At 35.5% G+C, this 21235-nt stretch overlaps 1 protein-coding gene across 1 annotated transcript in view; it reads left to right on the forward strand.

The window, feature by feature from the left end:
• GRIK2 (glutamate ionotropic receptor kainate type subunit 2) overlaps window positions 1–21235 on the forward strand; it is a 452815-nt gene that overhangs the window by 345383 nt on the left and 86197 nt on the right. The window contains exon 13 of the mRNA XM_075145571.1: window positions 3289–3506. Within this exon, the coding sequence (XP_075001672.1) occupies window positions 3289–3506 (218 nt within the window). The remainder of the gene's footprint in view (window positions 1–3288; window positions 3507–21235) is intronic.

Below are 21235 nucleotides of genomic sequence, written 5' to 3' on the forward strand. Positions count from 1 at the left end.
TCAGAGTATAACCAACAATGAATTTTAATTAGCACTGTCTTAGTAAAATGTTAAGATACATTCTTTAAAATCTATAATTTTCCTTACCATATTCCTTTTATTTTTAAAGTATACCAAAGATATAGATCCACAAAAATATATCAACATTTTATTACCCTTTTCCATAAGGGTTTGAACAGAGTCACATAATTTCAGACACATTTGAAGAACACAGATTCAGCTTTTTGTTCTGACATTTCACTGGGCAATATAGCAAGTAAGAAAAATTGTTAGTTCTGTTGAAGAATCACCAAAAGGAAAGACTTTTCTTTCTGGAAAAATAACCAATGCATATCACACAAAAAATCATAGAAAATGTTGGCAGGAGCTAGTGCATGTTGGTATAGTTGCTGGATGGATATATGTGAGCAATCGTTTTTAAAACTTCCCATTATAAGTACAACAACTATAAATAAATCCTGTTTTTGAGTCATCAAATAAATTCATGAAGCTCTGCTGTAACTGTAATAAATGTTCTGTCATGTATCAGGCCTGTAGACTTAAAAAGACACTAAGCTCTCAGGGAAAAGTGTACTATGCTCAGAAAAACATGAATTAATAGATAAAAAGGAATCAAGATTCCAAATCAGAAATAAAAATACAGCTATATTTTGGTAAGTGTTTAGTATCAACTACTTTATCAGTATATATTTCAAGAAATTATATAGTCCAAGCACAATTCCTAAATACATGTTTGTAAGATAATGTTTGCTTTCAGAGGAGCTATCACAAAATGGATACTGAATGAAACAAGGTTTTTTGAATTCTGTTCACAGTTCTCAGGATTGTCAGAATGACTATGAATGCTGAGTTTTATTTCTTACGTGGCTGTATGCTTCTTCATATTTCTGAAGGAGGGAAAAAACCAATTCAGGTTTTTGCATCATTCTTTTGCAAGAAAAATGTATTTTATCTAAACATTTCTTGACAATCAAAATAGGAAAAAAAAAAAAGACATTTATTTTAAAAGACATCTTTGGAGGATAATATTTTTCCATGAAGGAAAACTAGTTTTTCAGAATTAAGGCTGACCCTCTGTCCTTGCCTTATATTGTTTTGCCTTTGACTCCATGCATCTTTCAATAAACTTTCAAAGGCACCATTCTAAGGATGAAGTATCAGTCTTGATTTTGATAACTGCTTTTAAAAAAAATTTCTCAAGAGCCTAAAGTCATCTAAAAGTAGGCTTTAACACAAGCATGGAAATTCTCACCTAACAGCAATAACTTTCCATTAGAAACAATATAATAGCGCTTGGGCCATACTCACATTAACTTATTAAGTGCTGCTTCTTTACAAAACATTTGCTTAGTGCTGGAGGCTACATGATAGAGGGAACTCATACATGTCTTGCTGACACCCCTCGCTCCCAGGAAACTGTGGGATATAGTGCTGGACATGACGTTACCTTGGGTACATGACAGTCAGCCCCTAACCAGGCTCTGTTTCATGGGCCTAGGTGGCACTCGGTTTCAGTCCTTGGTAAGGTATGAACTTGTGGTAATTGGGGCAACTGCGGCAAATGTTTCCACTCTTCTTCCCAGTCCTATCTGACTCTTCTTCCCAGTCCTATCTGACTTTACTGGTGTTGTTTTTTAAATGAAACGAGAGCAATTAAAAAGAGTTGATGATGGTGGGTTTATTGGGAAACCTGTTAGTGTTATGGTGTCTAAGTGTCTGACTAACAGGGCCTAGGAGCAACTACATCAGAAAGGTACTTTTCTACTTTTTTCCTTGCAGAATTCTAGGCAGAGTCTGGCGCTGGAGTTGGCTGTCATGTCCAAGTCTGTCAGCTTTTTTTGTTTGAAACAGCAAGGGTAAGATGAACTGCAGGGTAAGATGGGCTGTTTTTGAATATGATAGTCCAGTTATGATACCACTTCTTTTTTCCTTTTCTTTGTTTTTTTTCCTTTTCTTCCCCCTCCTCCCCCCGCCCCGTTCTGTTCTTTTTTTGGCATTGACGTTGGAAGTTTGGCATAATCTTTCATATATATGAAGATGTGTTACCTTGCTGGACCAGTTCCTTAAATAATTCGATATGAACACTAAAATTTAACAGTAATAAAATAGTCCATCTTGCCTTCATTCCATTTTACCCAGGAGATTTAAAAACAAGCATAGTGACCAATTAACAAAAAGTGATTGTTTTGGTGCAATGGTATAGTGGATATGGTAAAACTGTTTCTTTGAGAACAAGTTTCTGGATACTTCTAAAAGATTTTATGTAAAGTTCCTACAATGAAGCTTGAAATTGTTTTTTCGACATCATTAGAAATTTCATTCCATTCAATTATAAAGTTATGGAAAAAAATCCATACATGCTTATTTATAATAAATATTTGTGGTTGTAAATTACATTGAATTTTATTTTTTCCTATTTTTAGTAATTAGGCACAAGAGGAGTTTATGTGCTTCAATTTGTCTCATTAGACTCTAAATTAGCATTAATAATTATGCAAATTACTATACAGTGTCTGTCGCCCCCTCCATTCTTTAGTGCCATGAGCAGGCAACTCCAGCAATGCATTATAATCTATCTTTATCTAGTTTATGCATAGTGGTCTAATATTTTCATTGCTGCTCTATCAAATTAAGTGTGTGGCATAGCCACCCATGTTTATCTGAAATTGTGGGGCTAACTATAGAGATGGGAGATGTTCATTTTTTTATCTAAGCAGTCATAAGCAACCCTTTACAGCAATACAAATGGCAAAAGTCAAAAGCATAATTAGAATAGATTTCAGATTTTGTATTTCAGACATGAAATACTTTATTTCATATCTGCTCCTTTCATCAATATCTTATTTTTATTTACTCAAGCGAGTTTTTACGAAATACTTAAATAATGTTTATTTGGTGCCATGAACAAAGGACTGTATAAGTGCTTAATATTCATATTAACTTAGAGGTTCAGTCCAGCTAGGATTTTCTGTGGAAAGCCAGTTCAAGTAACTGTTTTTTTCACATTGTTATATATATATTTATAAATTTTAAAAAGGCACTGATCATTGAGTCTCCCATTACTATCTTTTGATTCCCACAGCTCCAAAAAGATCTGTCTTTATAAGTGTAACCAGTTCTTATTTTTCATTTCAGTTGTGTGTGTTTGTACAAGCAGTACATGTAAGCCTGTAGCTTAAATATTTTTTTGCACAGTGATTCCATCTCCCCACTGTGGCAAAAAGTGCTGAACACTTATTAATTGTTCTCTGTGCATTGGTTTCATCTTTCTCCCCTGGTTTTCGTTAGGTTCTGAGCTCATGCCCAAAGCCCTCTCCACCAGGATAGTGGGAGGCATTTGGTGGTTTTTCACACTTATCATCATTTCCTCGTACACTGCTAACCTAGCCGCCTTTCTGACAGTGGAACGTATGGAATCCCCTATTGATTCTGCTGATGATTTGGCCAAGCAGACAAAGATAGAATATGGGGCAGTTGAAGATGGAGCAACTATGACTTTCTTCAAGGTAAGCTTTATTATTCTGTTTGAAAAGATCCTATATCCCAAAAGTTTGTGCACCTTGTTGAGGAGCAACGGATATGATTCCCACTGCTGTCAAAAGTATCTGAAAATCAATTTTTTGAGGATTTGCAAGATAGCAAAGGAAGCAAATGCAAAATGTCTCATGGGAAATAAAAGACAATTTCTTTGATGATTTTAGCTTAAAGAATTGAATTTATAGCAGTGGAATAGGTGAAGAAACCTGAACACTTTACTCAGATCTCCTATAACTGTGTACAAGAGTGAGTTTTGTCAGATTAGGAGTTACAATATCTGTTCAATAGCATTATACTTAATCATAGTCTTTGTTCAAGCAAAAGGACTACACTAAGGATATTAGTGGCTGGACTAAGAAAAAACTTTTGGACTGTATTTTTGAGAAAATTTTGAAAGAAATTTGGGGACCATATAAAAAGTTCAGATTCTTCTAGTTTTTCTATTCCTTTTAACCTATTACTAAGATCATTCAGTTTGAAATATAGTGAAATATGCTGCTGGATTAGAGAGAAATCTTTCTTTTCTAGCTTCATCAAGCATTTAAGTGTGCTTAAATTAGTGAGAAGTATGCATGAAGGAAGAGAGGATGGTTTGTTCTATAACTCCTTGTGTTTGATAGTACAGCGGTGTCTTGGATCTTCCAGAGAGACAGGTGTTTGACAATGTTTGGTACATTTTGAAGACTTTTAGCTAGTATATTCTGGTTTTATGAATTATTATGCTGTCACCTAAAGCTTTGCAGTGACTGTTACATTGGCATTTGAAATTAGACAAAATGAGGTCCAAGGTAACTTGTAAACTGGTGCAGAAATTGAGGAATGTGTGCTCAGTTCCTCTCATCAGATTCAGAGAGTACAAAATTTCTTTAGATATCAAGGCTAAATGGTCACTATTTAATCTTATCCTTAGAGACAATCGAAGTGTACACATAGTTTTAATTTTTAAAAATAATTACAGTGCTTTCAGCTTCTGCTTGGAAATAAAAATCAATTCAACTTCAGTATCTCGGAATGTTTTAGGCTGCTTAACTTATAGCATACATTGGGAGGATTTTGAGTATTTTCCCCAGAATACTTGTTGGAAAAGGAGCTGATGAAGTTAATAGAACTAACTAATCAATTAGAGGTCTCTTGATATCAGGAAATATGTGAAGCTGTTAAAAGAAACAACATTGTGAGTTTAAAGACTGAGGTTTTGAAAAGAGTCAAAATTATTTAAGTCTCGGGACATAAAGAGAGGACACAAGGTATTTATTAAGTTACCAGAAAACACTACAGGGCTTTGATTTCTTTTTTGTCTGGCAGAAAACTTTGAACTTGTTTTAATTCAGATTCAAACTGTGGACTCTAAAATATTAGGAAGCAAGTTTAAATTAGCAGTGTCTTTCCTTCTGGTTGCCAGAAGCACTTTTCTCTGCATCTTTTTAACTTTTAGTTTTCCTTCTCCCCGCCCTTAATTTTCTCTCATTCACTCTTTTTCCTTTTTTGTATGCGCATAATCTGTGGGTTTTTCAAGCTCACAGAGACTATTTCTCTTTCTCTGGATGTTTTACCCCTCTACATATTAATATACTGCTCCCTTTTCCGCACAATTCTTTCTTTCTGCTCTCTTTCTTCTTCTATTTATCTAGATATATTTTGTGTTTATCTAGTATATCGTATCCAATAAGTAGAGAAGACTTCAAATGAAACAGCGATTGCACATCCTAATGAAACAGCGATTGTTTGCAGTTGAAATAACCTAGACTTATACACAACAGGGTTATGATGTCAGATCACATAATTTGGTATTGCTTTTAGTACCTTTTTAGTAGCTTTTTAATGAATTTTCCTTCTTCACTATGAATGAAAAAGAGAAATCAGAACACAGGATTTCTTTATTCAGCTGATACATTTTAGGTCAAATTAAGGCTTATTCTGTTGAACAAACTTATTTTCTGGGCGTTATGTGTGAACAGAACATGGTTAGTAAGTGTTTGGTGACATGAAAATGCATTGATAGTTAAGAACTTCTGTTCCAGCTAGCAACAAAATGATTACAAATATTTTTCTGATGTTTACTGTCTTATCTAGTAGTATGAAAATAAATTCTTATTATTTACCTAATGAAATGGATCCAAAGTTAAGCATTAGAAGTAGCTAGAACTATTCGTGTAGTTCAGCCAATAAATGAAAATCATCCTCAAAAAGAAAACTAAATGGGAACTATATAATCTCATTTGATTCATTCAGTGTCTGAAGCAACTTCCAGGTAGAAATTAGTGTTTGCTTGATGTAAATGTTATTCACTAGAGCTACCTGTGTAAGGAATACAATCTAATTAAAATATAGTCCATGAAAGATAAACCAAAACATTTGTATACAGTCTATCTGTTAGAATAAACTTTCTGGAAAAATTAGGTGTCTTTACCTAATGAGGTTGAGTCATCAGAAAACAGAATACTATAGTTCTGATCAACATAATATATCTGTATTTGTGTGTTTTCAAAATAAACTTCTATTTTGTATAAGCAAATAGCTTCAGGAATGTAATTTCCTTACATGAAGAAAATGAAAATGCAAGAAAATATTTTAAAATAGGTCTGTTAAGTGAATTGCCTTAAAAGGTACTACTAGAGTTGAACAGCTCATAGATACTACTACTAAATAATAATATAAAAGGCACTTAAGAACAGGAAACTGATAAAGAAAGACAAAAACCATCAGAAAAATGTCTTAAGTGACAGAAGTGACACTGGATGTAGATAGTATAGAAAAGTATATATAGTATAGAAAAGACAAGAGTTGTGTACGTTTTCTGCATTGTGTGTAAAAAATCAGCATAAATATTCGCGTTTTAAATTCCTTTCAGAGTACTTTCTGTTTTATCAGTAAACTAAAGGAGGGTTTTAGATGGTCTATATTATATTCTCTGATATATAAACGAGTGAATATCAAGTAGGAAATAACACTACCTTTTTATATGGCACTAGGGAAACTATTAATGAACTATTGTGTCCTGTTCTGGTGACCTCACTTCAAAAATACGTTTAAAATTGGAAAGAGTTCATTAAAGGTGAAAGAATGACTGTAGGTCTGGAAATAAGCATTGCAGTTAGAGGCTAAAGAAGATCTGCCTATTTAATCTGCTGAAGAGAAGGTTAAGAGGTGGCTTGATCATGGTCTGTAAGTGCCTTAACAGAAATGAGACTTTTGACAGCAGATGACTGTTTAATCTAGCAGAACACGGCATAATGAGATCCAGTGTTTCAAAGCTGAATTTAGGCAAATTCAGACTACAAATAAAGTGCATATTTTTAAGAGTGAGGTACAACTTATCTAGGAGTGGACTGGATTCATCCATCACATGCAGCCGTTGTGAGGAAAATAGATACAGCATAGCCCAAACAAGTTATGTTTTTGATTTAGAGGTTACTTAATGACATAGATAGCCTTCATTATACAGGAGCTCAGATTAGATTTTAGCAGTCCCCTCCTACTTCAAAAATCTATCAGAGTAAGACTTCTGGGGGAGGTTGCACAAAGATGATTGAGAGGATAAATTTATCATCTCTGTGTATGTTTTTCCTTAGTCGTTTTGTCTTGTTTTAATGAGAGTGGATTGACTAAAACAGTGGCATTATGTGACAACAAGAAATAAAGGCACCAGATGGTTTCCTAATGTTAAATGAAATTATCATATCTTGGTAATTGTTATTAGTTCCAATCACAGTGAGGCTCGGTAGCTGCCCAGGAGACTGACAGTAATTTCTGCATAAATTATCTATATAGCAATCCATTGAATTATTTCTTAAAAAAACTTTGGAACATGGCCAAAGCTGTGTGGTGCTAATACAAAAGAAGAACATTTTTTAAAGGAGAACCTAAATGGGAATCAGACAAAGTAACTAACTGCTAGATTAAAACCTGCTAAAGTTAAAATCTTGGAGAGCACAGGGGATATACATTGAAAATGCTATTACCCTTGTGAGTCAAACATCCCTGTGAAATAGCTTTGATGAAAAAGGAGAATGTTGTCTCCAGAGATTTATTAGGTCCTCCAGATCATCGTATGCCTCCTCATGGTCTGAGAAACATGACGTTACAACTCCTTTTAGAAGCCAGAAAGCGGAGGAAATTTTCAATGCTCTCTCCCCTTAAGATCTACTTATCTAGTCTGAGCATGGAAAGGAAGTAGTTTTACGAGTCTGTTACATGCCTGGTGGGTCTGGTGGGCCTTTTCATTAGAAACAATGAAGAAAATCTTAGTGTTATCCAGGAATCAGAAGGAAAGAAATGTGAAACCAAATTCTAAGCCATATCTGCTGCTAGGCTTGTCGTTTCCACTCCTGATAGGTGTTTCGGTGTTTCTCAAATTGTGGAGTTTTTCTTAGTTACGAACTTCTCTTCCTTTCTCTTGGCTGCTTTTGTCACTATTGACCATTTCCAAGTTTCACAAGCCTGTCTTCCTTCCTGATTGGAATAAAATAAAAAAACATTTGTTATTTTCATGAAAGGTACTTATCTCACACTAGCTGTTGTTGGATAAAAAAGCTCAGATTTTTCATTGCCTCTGATTTCTGTGGTCTCTCAGTCTATGTTTCTCATAGTGTGTCTGTTTTCTTGCTGAATGACAGTTCTGAAATTGAGAAGAACAATGTTAATTCCACCCTGCTTTTATTTGTACCACAGTTCTCCATCCTCACACACAAAGCTACTACTACAGCACATATGCTTATATGTTGTCTACAATTTCAAGATTTTTTTTTTTAAAGTTGCTGTGTACCTTTTTTTTAATATCATTTTCCATATCTATACCTTTCAGTGTCATAATTTTTTTCTTTCTATGTTTTTGTACAGTACCATGCACAATGGAACTTTTCTCAGTTATGGTTACTAGGCATTTGCATACCAAATAGTAAAAAACAAAGTAATTTTTCATTCTCTAATAACAATAGATTATTGTCATTACTTCTTTATAATGAATTAAAGGTCTTCTCAGCTCTCTGTGAGAGTTGTATATTTTAAATCCTTTTTTTGCTGATAAGGAAGCTGAAGCACTAAAAGGGAATGCATCTTTTTCAAGATCACTTGGTGAAAGGCAGATAGAGGACTAATTCAGGAAAGCTGACTCATACACCTTAGAATTATCTAATAGACTATTTATCATTTGCCGGTTTCTTTCCTTTTCTTCTTCAGGACCCATTTTTATACTCCAGCTCTACTTTTCTACAATATACTCCATTTCTTCCTGCACTTTTTTTCTCCACAAAGATCCATGCTGCTGACCCTTTTGAGTTCCCCCCCTCGCCCCCCCCCCCCCCACCACTTTTTACCCTAGCCATTTTGTTACCACCTCCTTCAGGAAATTTTGGGGGCAACAATTCAGCTCTTAGTGTCTATCTTCCTCTTTCAAATTCTCAGCCTATTGTTAAAAGAAATAGCATTTAGCTCTACCTATACATTGTAAAATCTCAGAAATAGTCTCTTAAGGCTGAAAGGAGGAGTTGTAGGGGAGTTTTCTCACTGCTTGAAACTGGAATACAAGTGACAGATCCCCTGACATAAACGAAAGAATAGCAGCAAGAATAAAGGTATGAATGCCATTAATTTGTCATGAGTGATGTTGGCATTGGCGTGCATAAAGCCAGTATAACGAATGGGTTTTTCAAACCTGGGTTTGAACATTGTAATAGGCAAATGACATTTATCTGTTTAACAACTAAGTATGCATGTACAAGCACATGGACATATACACACATAGAAGCTTTAGTTGAATGTTGCAAATAAAACATTATGAAGTTTAGCTGTGCGTATCTGTTATTTGTTGGAATTGTTGCAAGTCAAAGATGAAAGAAACACCACTTCTGAGCTTCTCAAGTATCCACTGACTGACAGTGACTAATAGAAAACAATTTTTTGAGTCCCAGCCTCCCATGTGTTGATCTGGATAATGCTTAAAAAATAACTGGTAGCAGATACCACAGATACATGTTCAGTTTGCTTTAAAATTATTTCACTTTATAGATAAGTTGCATTTGAATGTAAAAAATACAGACTTGGTCTTATGCATAAAAACACATGTGGCACTTTTGACTAAAAAGGAATTGAATATAAATACCCTGTAATTTTTTTTTTCTTCTTTTCAGTCATTATGGTTTGGGCCTATTTGCTAGAAACACATACAGTTAAATTGCATTATTTCCCTTTTCCCATGATTATTCCCTCTTTGAAGGAACACCTACTCAGTTAACCCTACTTCTTTGAATGTACAGAAAAGCAGGCACAGTTACAAACCTGTAAAGCAAGGTCTGTGACACTTGCTCCATACACTTATAAGAACTGAATCTGCAATGACAGAGTCTGTGAGAATAAGATATAGGCTTTGTCCAGAGACCTCAAAACACCTCTGCCTCACTGAGTTCTACTTATTTCTTTAAAAGATCAAGGAAGCTAGGTAGAGGTAGGTAGGTTAGATGATGCATTAACACAGACTATAACGAGCAGCAGTGCATTTGAATTCTAAATAGAAGAAATTCAGATAAATTTGGTACGATTAAGTTCTTTGAGGTGAACTGTCTTTCTTTCGAATCTGAGGGCAGAATGCAGAACTAATTCACAAAGGGCCTCATTCCAACCAACTCTCTAGGTACTAGGACAAAGTGACTGAAATGGTTTTATGCTGTCTTGAGCCTTCCCCCTTCTCTGGGGTGGTCGGAGCCATTACTGTTCCTGCAGTAAATAAGAGCATGTGTTTGGCTGTCTGTTGCATGTCAGTGCTGAGGCATGAAACTAAGAATAGCTGGAATGTGGTAGAAATCCACTACTTTTCCACCCTTGCTTTTGTCCATGCCCGTGCTTTTCCCTTCCCCATTCCCTATTCCTCATTCCTTGTACCCTTTTCCCCTGTTCCTACATTATGGGTATTTATGAATAATTTATGAATAATTATGCTTTAAAATCACAGGATTCATATTTATCATTTACATCTGTCTCCAGCTACAGCTCTTAGAAACCAATGAAACACATACAAATGCTTTTCGGGATCCTCTCAAAGAAATATACATAACTTTCCAGTGAAAACAAGAGTAGTCATTCACAATAATTAAAATACTGAATTAAATAATTGATATATTAATTGGATCCCCACTAGTTATTTTTGAAAGGAAGTTGAAGAGAGACATCAAAAATAAATTAGGCATTAGCAAAAGTCTTCCTTGTCTTTGGATCAATTAATATTTTCCACAGCTCAGCACCTGTTTCTGCTTTACCCCAAATATTCATAGGGGAAAACGTTTTATGTTGATCTCCCCACAGAACTCTTAGGTGGGCTAAACTATGTAACCTATGGTCCCATCTGGCTTTCTTGTTCCATAAGTATTTCTCAATGTGAATACAATGTACACCTAAAAAACACATGCCAGCAAGAAGTGACATTTGTATTGTTTTTCAAAATTGCATCCGATAACAATATGGATTAATTAGTGCACATGTATTAATGATCCATACTGTAGTACATGATGGAGTTTGTCTGAATAAAACTGGTCTTTCTTAGTGTATAAGGCATGGTAAAATATAGCAAGATCTAATTGCCACTTGGATAGAAATACAGGATACAAGAAATCAGAGCCCAGAGGGGGGAAAAAAAATTAATAATTAACTGTATATTTGTCCATAGAAAGACAAGCCTGATGATATACAAATATTATTCAGACCACACTTTGAGTCCTAAATTGTGTCAGGATTTTTTACCAGCAAAAGGCAAGAATTTCTACCAAATGTAGCTGATTCAGAGGAGTGTTATAATCTAGATATTTGAAAAATCATTTTGTAGTTAAAAGAAACCAATTCTGTCTTTTTTTTTTGGCGAATATATGGTGATGTCATCGAAGACAAGAAAAGCAGGGGTTTTTTCCTTTCAAGTCAGATGGAGTTTAGTCACCACTAATCACTGCAAATTGCTTCTGGTCATGTCTCTCAATAGCTTTCCTGCTATGTTGTTCTGGGATCAACTTAAACCAGTCTAACTGTGAGTAGTCCAATCTCTTCTCCTGCCTTCAACCTCAAGCTCTGTTGGCTCTACAGGCTGTGGCAAGAGTCAGTCCAGCTTTCTGATCCAACTGAAAATGAATCTTTATTTGTTGTTGGATGCTTACTTTTCAGTTGTGAAGAAAGCTGCTTTGGCTGTTAGAATGCTAGAACTCATGCAATGGGAGCAGAGGGTGTCCTTTTCCATGGCAGGATGATCTTATATCACCCTGCTAAATGTGAAAGCCACTGGGAATCCATACTCTTTGGGAAGCGAGTTCTGTTGCCTAGACGTTTGGAGGTGTGAGGATGAGAAAATCAACAGCAATGTAATTGCTGATACTTCCAGAACGTATGTTGTCCTTATGTACTATTGTAGGTTTTGTCTTAACTGGTAAGCCATTTTGTTTCCTTTCTCTCTCACCTGATGCACTTCACTTTCTGGCCTCTTCAGGGCCTGTAATGGCACTGCTGACAGGATCAGTTGTAAGAGAATGACTGAACTCTGGGTTCTAATCATAGGTTTGGTTGCAAGGCTTTCTCCTCAGAAATGCATAACCTAACCTAATTGCTATCTAGCCTTATCACTTTTTTCTCCTTCTCCTGCTGCTTTCCCCCAGGAAGCAGGGCAAGAACGTTTTCCTCTCCTCTCTCTTCTCTTCTCTTCTCTTCTCTTCTCTTCTCTTCTCTTCTCTTCTCTTCTCTTCTCTTCTCTTCTCTTCTCTTCTCTTCTCTTCTCTTCTCTTCTCTTCTCTTTTCTCTTCTCTTCTCTTCTCTTCTCTTTTCTCTTCTCTTCTCTTCTTCTCTTCTTCTCTTCTCTTCTCTTCTCTTCTCTTCTCTTCTCTTCTCTTCTCTTCTCTTCTCTTCTCTGCTTTTTTCTCTTTAAGTCTGTCTTTAGATCATGAGCAGGGTGAGAAAGGGAACTGAACTGAGAATCCTTTAACTGCAAACAGCATTCTGTATGAAAGACAGATTTCAGAGTTAGGGTTTGTTTAGGAAATTGGGAGTACATCTGAGAACATTTTAAACTATCAGAGTCTGAAAAAAAAATCGTCTTGCTCTTCAAAGCAAATAGATCTATCACCAAGTAGCCATGTAAAGTTTGCAGAGTCGATCTATGATTCATCCTGGGAATGTAATTCAGAAACAATTCTGCAGAATAAACTGTCTCTTGGTTTAGCCAGTTTTGTGTGATATCCTACCATATCAGCAACCTTCAGTGTTGAGTTCCTGCCCAGTGAAGCAGCCTGAAATCCTCTATTTATTAGCAGAGATGAACTCTTGGTTCCACCTTGTCAGTTTATATATGATACTACTGAGGTGTTTTTCAACTGCATTAGCATTGTTTTGTGTAGAGAAATATTTCCAGTGCCAAAATTGCCCTGGACACCACCTGATGTCTTATTATACTGATGAATTTCTTCTCCAGAATCATTCATTGTTCCAGATAGAATGCTTGTTGATATTGGTTAAACCATCCTTTTTGCACCTATGGTAATAATTACATGAGCTTTATTTGGTATGGATGCTTTTTAAGCATTTTTCAGTATCCATGCATTAACTGAACTTGTATTTAATGTATTCAAGATCCTTGATCTGCACAATATAGATTACCGATTTATTAAAAAAAATATACTAAACCATGCTTTAAAATCATAGAATCATAGAGTCATTTAGGTGAGAAAAGACTTTTAAGATCATCAAGTTCAACTGTTAATCTAACACTACCAAGTCCACCACTAATCCATGTCCCTAAGCGCCATGTCTACATGTCTTTTAAATACCTCCAGGGATGGTGACTCAACCACTTCCCTGGGCAGCCTGTTCCAAGGCTTGACAAACCTTTTGGTGAAGAAATTTCCCTAAAACCCAAGCTAAACCTCCCCTGGCACAACCTGAGGCTGTGTCCTCTCATCCTGTCACTTGTCACTTGAGAGAAGAGACTAACACCCACCTCTCTACAACCTCCTTTTAGGTAGTTGTAGAGAGTGATAAGGTCTTCCCTGAGCTTCCTTTTCTCCAGACTGGACAACCCCAGTTCCCTCCACCGCTCCTCATAAGACTTGCTCTCCAGACCCTTCACCAGCTTCGTTGCCCTTCTTTGGATGCACTGCAGCACCTCAATGTCTTTCTTATAGTGAGGGGCCCAAAACTGAACACAGTATTCGAGGTTCGGCCTCACCAGTGCCGAGTACAGGGAAATGATCACTTCCATAGTCCTGCTGGCCACACTATTTCTCATACAAGTCAGGATGCTATGGTCCCTCTTGGCCGTATGGGCACACTGCTGCCTGATATTCAGCCAGCTATCGACAAACACCCCTAGGTCCTTTTCTGCCAGGCAGCTTTCCAGCCACTCTTCCCCAAGCCTGTAGTGTTGCATGGGGTTTTTATGACCCAAGCGCAGGACCTGACACTTAGCCTTCTTGAATCTCATACAATTGGCCTTGGCCCATCGATCCAGCCTGTCCAGATCCTTGTGCAGACTCTTCCTACCCTCAAGCAGATCAACACTCCCACCCATCTTGGTGATGTCTGCAAACATACTGAGGGTGCACTCGATCCCCTCATCCAGATCATTGATAAAGATACTAAACAGAACTGGCCTCAATACTGAGCCCTGGGGAACACCACTTGGGACCGGCCGCCAACTGGATTTAACTCCATTCACCACAACCCTTTGGGCCTGGCCATCCAGCCAGTTTTTTACCCAGCAAAGAGTACAGCTGTCCAAGCCATGAGCAGCCAGTTCTTTATGATCAGAGTAGCCTACTGATCAGAGTATTGTCTGCCCATGAACATGTTGGACCAAAGATAAGCAATATATTTCTTAGCATTTTTTCATTTCTTCAGATATGGCATGTGATCTTTCAATTTACTTATCAATTTATTGTATAGGAAATTATGAGGGGTTATTTTTTTTTACATCTTAAAAGCTGAGGCAGTCACTCATAATAATGGTGGTGATCATAAATAATATGTTCTTTTATGCTGAATTTGACTTACATTCTCAAAATAGATATTTAAATGTAATTGTCAACCAAAATCCAGATAAATTAATATGTGAATTCTGTTGTGAATCATTGTGATTCGAGGGGAGCATGAGAGCTTTTATTATATTAATACATACTATTAGTAAACTATTATTTCTAGTTAGAAACTAGGCATTGTGAAAATTAACGAAGGGTGTAGTATCGCTTACCTTAAAATATTTGTATGTGAGTAGTCTACCTTTGCATTTGAGAACTGAAATCAGGTCCCCCTCAATGAGCTGTAAAATACAGCAAATAACCTGGAGGCCTTTGAAGACTTGACTTTTTTGGTCTTTCTTTGAAGAACTCTTACTTACTTGTGCAACAGAAGGCCAGTGGAAAGATCGAAATTGTTCTGTTCCTCTTTCTGTTGCTCTCACTGTCTTTCTGTTTCTCTGTCTTTAATTTTTTGATTTTTTGATAAGAGACACTTACCTTCCTTGACTTACAAGGAATCTTCCAAAAGTCTTAAGAAGCTTCTATATGACATGTCTGATAGAAGTTTTATGTACTTTTTCACACATTCCCACTTTCTGAAAAAGGAAGACACATCCTTAAAGGAAACTTCTGTGAAGAAAGAAGACTAGCTCCAAACATTTTCTGTGTTTTGTTGGGAAGGCTGTCTAGCTCTTCTTTCACTTTTTTACCTCATCTGGCAAAGAAGCTCTGAGAATAGCTTCTTTGATGCTAGAACTTCTATCTAAGCCTATCCAGGTAGTTAACATTCAAGTGTATTTTTATTCAGGTTGAATTGCTGAGGAATTTACTTGGATTGAACAAAAACAACAGTTTGGTTCCTTCATTTATTTTATGGCTACACTTAGTATTTCTGATGCAGCTTTTGCTCCGTGAAGTACAGAGACACTGAGCATAGTTCATTATAGATGTGGAATCCAACAACAGTATTCTAGTCCTGAGTTTGGTTACTCATAAAATCAGAATTTAGCAGAGGAAACACTGAAATTTCAGTTATAGCTTCCTCTTCCAGTCACAGGTGCCTCATACAAGAAATCTCATTTCTAAAATTAAGGAGAAATTTTTTTTTTTTTTGTACAGCCTGTTCATAATGAAGAAGATTTGGCTGTCTCAGTGGCTGTCTTTTCAAATCAGATCATCAAAGATGAAAGGAAGACTGAAGGGAAACTATAAGGCTTATCTTATAAGCACTATCGAGGCCATTATTTTTCACATTTTCATTTAGCTAATAATGGATTTATCGATTTATTTCAAGATAGAGCTTGATTTCTAAAGATTCCAAGTAAATTTCTTAACACTTCCAAAAAACATTAAAACTTTTAGTCTTAATCTTGAGGATTTCAATTTTCCTTTTGGAAATATAGAATTACTTTGATAAGTTGAATCTCTAACCTTTAGTGGAATAAATCTAATAGCAAAACCACTACAACCTACAAATGCTGCAGTTGTAATATCATGTGATTTGACATGTTTTTTGTTATTTTTACATTTGTTGACATTAGTGATGGAATCAAGTCATTAAAAGCCTCCTGTTACTATGTATTTGTCATTCAAATTTTTAATATTTTATTTTCTTACACTGTATTGCATTACACAAACCCTATTCTAATAATATTATCAACTGTTAATGTAGCTAGTTTCATTTAATAGGTAAAATGTGTAGCAAAGGTAATTTATTATTCTTTTATAGAGATAAGAGTTGTAAAATCCTTAAAATGATAATGAGTAAAACCAGGAACAGGCTGTATTCCTGAATTTTTTCAAAATGTGTAGAGTAGGACTGTACTAGCAAAAGATTCGTAAATGGTAAACTTACCAATAGACTGGTAAATTGGTGGATTGGTAAAGAAAGAATCTCAACTGTTGATTAAGAGAATTTAATAGGAAGACATAATAAGAACCTGTGTTTTGGTGTCAAAGATGGAAAACAGACCCCCCCCAGATGATTTTTTTTTACTAGGAAAGATGTAGTTTTTGAAACATGTAGGGCAGGTTTCTCTTCACTCAAAATGTAGATGATACCTGCTCTCCTTTCAGGTAGTCATCTAGTTTCCTTTTATTGGCACTGGAAAGAAACTGAAAGGCAACAGAAAGCAGTTCTTCCATACTACCTGTCCTAGAAAGACAGTGTTCTCCAGAGTTACAGAACTTTTCCCATTGACTATAGAGAAGCTTAGATTAGCACCTTGGTCTAGATGTTTAATGTGTAGGTGGCTACAAGATGAATCTTATAAAATTTCTGGTCACTGTTTAAGCACTAAGCAACTTTCATATATGTATAAGCTGCAGTATGACTGTAGGGAGAGGCTGTGATTAAAAAATATCTATGTATGCAAATTAATTAATTTTACAAGGAATAATATGAGTCATTCTAATTCCATAATAAAACTGACTGATCTAGCTAGCACTGTGGGGATATTTGTCTTATTTTAGATTATTAGTTTAAAGGCTGTGAAGAGTTTATTTTCTTACATGTTGGCACTGAAATGAACACAAAAAACAAAGAGAAAAATCTCTTTCAAATCATACAAAAAGTTCACATTTTGGCTTACAGTCTGAGTTGGACTATGGCCAAAATTCTGGTCTGTGTTTGTAAACATCATATTTAGAAAGATTGAACTAGTCACAATGAGTGTTCCTAAAAGTAAGGCAGTGATTGCAAAAGCCTGTCTTTCAAAAGCAAAAGTAAAAATAACAAACAATAAACACAATCCACCATTTTGCTTTGCCCATGTGACTTCATATGCTTGATCATATTAGAGATTGGGTACATTTGTCCTCCAACAGCAAGGCATATGTTACTGTGTCATCTGCTGTATAGCTTGTCATATTTTTTTATATTTATGAGTCCAATTTTTTTTTTTTTATTAAATTAGGGTGACAGGTGCAGGCTTTTGATGTGTGCACCAGTAATGTGTTTGCATAGTTTGTATATTTTGCTGGAAGTATGTGGTAATCTTCACATATTCTATGCCAGAATTTTCATGGAAACTTTAAGTTGAAGGGTACGGTTCAGCAAATTGGGTCAACTGAATTGTTAAAGGTGTTAATCAAGCAATGATGAAAAATCTGAGGATATATACAGATTACCATTTATAAAACCACTTCAAGCTCCAAACAGTTTTATGGTGTCGTCCTCTAAGATAGTACTTGGATTTCCAAAATTGTGATATGGTTTAATATACAACTGTTAGAGCAACTCTTAATGCATTTAGAGGAAAGGAACCATTGTTTAAAGTTGTTTGTTTGTTTGTTTGTTTTTCTTGGATTAAAAAAGAATAGCAAAAATAAGCAAGCAAAAGAATTGGCATACTAAATTTCTAGAACATAGAATCACCTTTAAGCCTGATGATGACAACACTGCAGTTATTGATTCCTGTTTCTTTAATTGTATAGTCAAGTTCTATTCACATGTTTGGGTTTCTGCATGCGTATGGGAGATTAGTAGGCTGACACAGCAAAACTAACAACCTTCTTTACAGAAAAAGTAAAATTTGCCCACATCCAGAACAAACTATACCCTCTAACAGATTCTGAATCATTAATTCTCTTTTCAAATTTTATTTTTCTGTACTTTTGGGCTTCTTGGTTAGAAGGTGAAACAGAGGGAAAATTATTAAAGCTAGAATAGAATAAAATAGAATAGAATAGAATAGAATAGAATAGAATAGAATAGAATAGAATAGAATATTTCAGTTGGAAGGGACCTACAATGATCATCCAGTCCAATTGACTGACCACTTCAGGACTGACCAAAAGTTAAAGCAAATTATTATGGGTATTGTCCAAATACCTCTTAAACACTGAAGGCTTGGGGCATTAACCACCTCTTTAGGAAGCCTGTTCCAGTGATTGAAAGCTGTCTTAAAAAATCATGATTTCTGACCCAACATTTTGAAGTAAGAATTTTGAAGTGGATTGTTTAGAGATTAAAATAAAATGTATAAAGAAATCTTTATCAGAGAGCAATGTAAAATACATACAGAAATCTTTATATAGTGTTTCGAGCATATTGTTCCAAATGCATTGTATGTCTCCGTCTTCTACACTTTCAGGCTATAGTTTTAGTAGTAATTAAAACAGGCCAGGACCATTTTTAAAGTCAAGGTCACTGGGCTAAACCTTTTTTTCCATCAAAATTAGGGTATCATGCTCAAACACCCTGTTAGGAACAGTCTTTGGTATGTACTTGACATCTCCTGACTTACTATCTTGGGGTGGAGCCCAGGTATCATTTGGGGGGTTATTCCTTCAGACAGGCCAAAACTGTCCAGGCCCCATGCTAACAGATGGTATGGTCAATTATGGGCCTCTGTCCTGGTCCTGTTTTGTTAACTGTAACAGGTGAATCATAGTGTTGATTTGGATATAAGTTAGTGAGAATCTTTAGCAGTTTTGCTAAAGTATTGCCAGTAGAATGAATTATATCTGATTCTACTCTTCAGTAGAAAAGTTGGCTGAAGAGGTGAATACTCCTTTCTGTCCTGCTCCCAAATCAATTTCTTTTTTTTTTCCTTAGTTGTACTGATTCAATTTAAAGCAAATCAGTTGTTGTGGGAGTAACCTGTTAAAATATTTGTACAACCTGAAAATCCAAAGATGGAACTATATCCTTATTTCTTATTTCTTCTTTCTATGCTTCTTTCATAAATAAGTTCCCATTGATTTCAGTAGGTGTTAAGTGTTTCGATACCTTTGTGAATCTAGGCTCAAAGACATACAAGGAAAAAAAAAAAGAAAGAAAAAAAAGAGCTAATTCCAAGTAAGACTGTACACAGAACAAATTGTGGCCGTTAAAGCTTAAAGAATCTGAAATTTCAGGAAAAAAAAAGAAAAAAGAAAAAGGAAATCAGTTAAATATGACACATCCAGAGACTTGGACTAGAGGAAGGCCAAAGTAAAATGCAAAAGACATGAATGTTTTAATAGTTTCAGTCTGTTTGAAACCGAAACGTTACAGTTGATCTTTAATTTAAACATGCAATGCTTTTTTTCTTGTCATGCCAATGTTTCCCACCGCATTATAAATTAGTTATGTTATCTAATAACTGTTAGATAATTGATATTACTTACCATTTTAATTTCAAATGAAATATTTCATTAGTGTAATATGTGTCAAGAAGAAATTATTCCATTTTACTTGAAAAAAGAATCTTTGATGTCTTTGTATTCAAGGACAACAAAACAAACATACTCTTTATTCTGATATTCTCTAATGTGCGTTACTGAGTTGTAAATATATGTTTGGATCATATATTTAGTGATGACTAATTTCAAGATTATTTCCATGGTGAACACCATGTATTTTGAGATGGATTTTTTAAGTGAGACCCAGAATGACTCCTCATTTGCTTAAAAAATTCAAAACCAGGTCTACTTTGCATAATTTTACATAGGCAATGGTTCAGTATAAAAGGAACAAACACTCTTGTTCTCCACATACACACATATACATGATGACTACACATTTGTTTGCATAATTTGCACACAGCATTTCCCCTGAAGGTATAGGAAACACACTGCTATTTTACTGCACTCCTTTTGTTGAAGAGGAAGTGGTGTCATTGAATAGAATTGCCTCATCAGACACTCTACAAAAGTGCCAAGTTGTAGCAATCAATAGGGAAATAGCAGATGTGAAGGTTAGTTGGCATCAAAGAATATGAGTGGAAGACTTTCCTATGGGAAAGAAAGTGCTTCATTAAACTTAATCTATATTAAGAATATTGGTTCTATCAAGCTTTCAGAAAATTAGAATATGATGGCTTTCATGACTCCAGCTCTGAAAGCATCACTTTAACAACAGTTAAAAAGTTAGATAGATATCCATCTGGGGAATTGCACTAAGTGATGAGGATTTTATTAGTTTTAAACTGGAATGTTGCAATTTCTTCTCTCTCTGAAGAAAGCAGATCCAGTGCAATGACTCTGGGACAAGAACTGGCTCCCTGGGTGATTACTATATTGTAGACGAGTGTAAATGCTGCTTTTGAAGCATGTTCACAGGAAACAAAACAACATGTTATCATTTCTCTAGAGCATAAATATTTAAAGATTTTTGTTCAGAAAGTTCCTTGTTTTGGGGCTAGCTTGGATATTTATGTTTGTTTCTTTTTCTGAACAGTATAAGCAACTTTTAAATGGTTGTCCACACAGGTTCCTGCAGAAAAACTGAGTTTCAATACATCAGTCAAGTGGGTGCTCTTTACAGAGATTGTCCTACAGAGAATGTCCTACAGAGAGTCAGTAAACAGAGTGATGTTGAGCTGGCAAGTCAGTGGATCATAGATAGTATTTGTCAGCATGAGAGCTTACAGTTGCTGATAGCAGTTGAATGTTTTTCTGAGCAAGCTGTAAAAAGGAGCAGGTGTTAAGTGAGGATAGAATACTTGGAGGGAAGTATTCACTGACGGATGATTTCGTTCATTCACTTTGCAAACTTGTGAGATACTTTATTTTCAAGAAGGTGAACTAGAGATTTTGTGTGCTTGAGACTGAACATGGGTTTTTTTTTGCCTTAAAAAAAAGCCTAACTCCTTAATCGTATATATTTTTCTAAGAATATCTCTAGTTACAGGGATGGATACATGTTTCTTATAAAACATTGAAGCAATTTTCTCACCTCACCGATCTTTAAATTAGAATACTGCTTATTGGAAGCTCTGCCCCAAGTCTCAATTAAT

This window comes from Calonectris borealis, chromosome 3, assembly GCF_964195595.1.
Source record: "Calonectris borealis chromosome 3, bCalBor7.hap1.2, whole genome shotgun sequence".
Taxonomy (NCBI): Eukaryota; Metazoa; Chordata; class Aves; order Procellariiformes; family Procellariidae; genus Calonectris; species Calonectris borealis.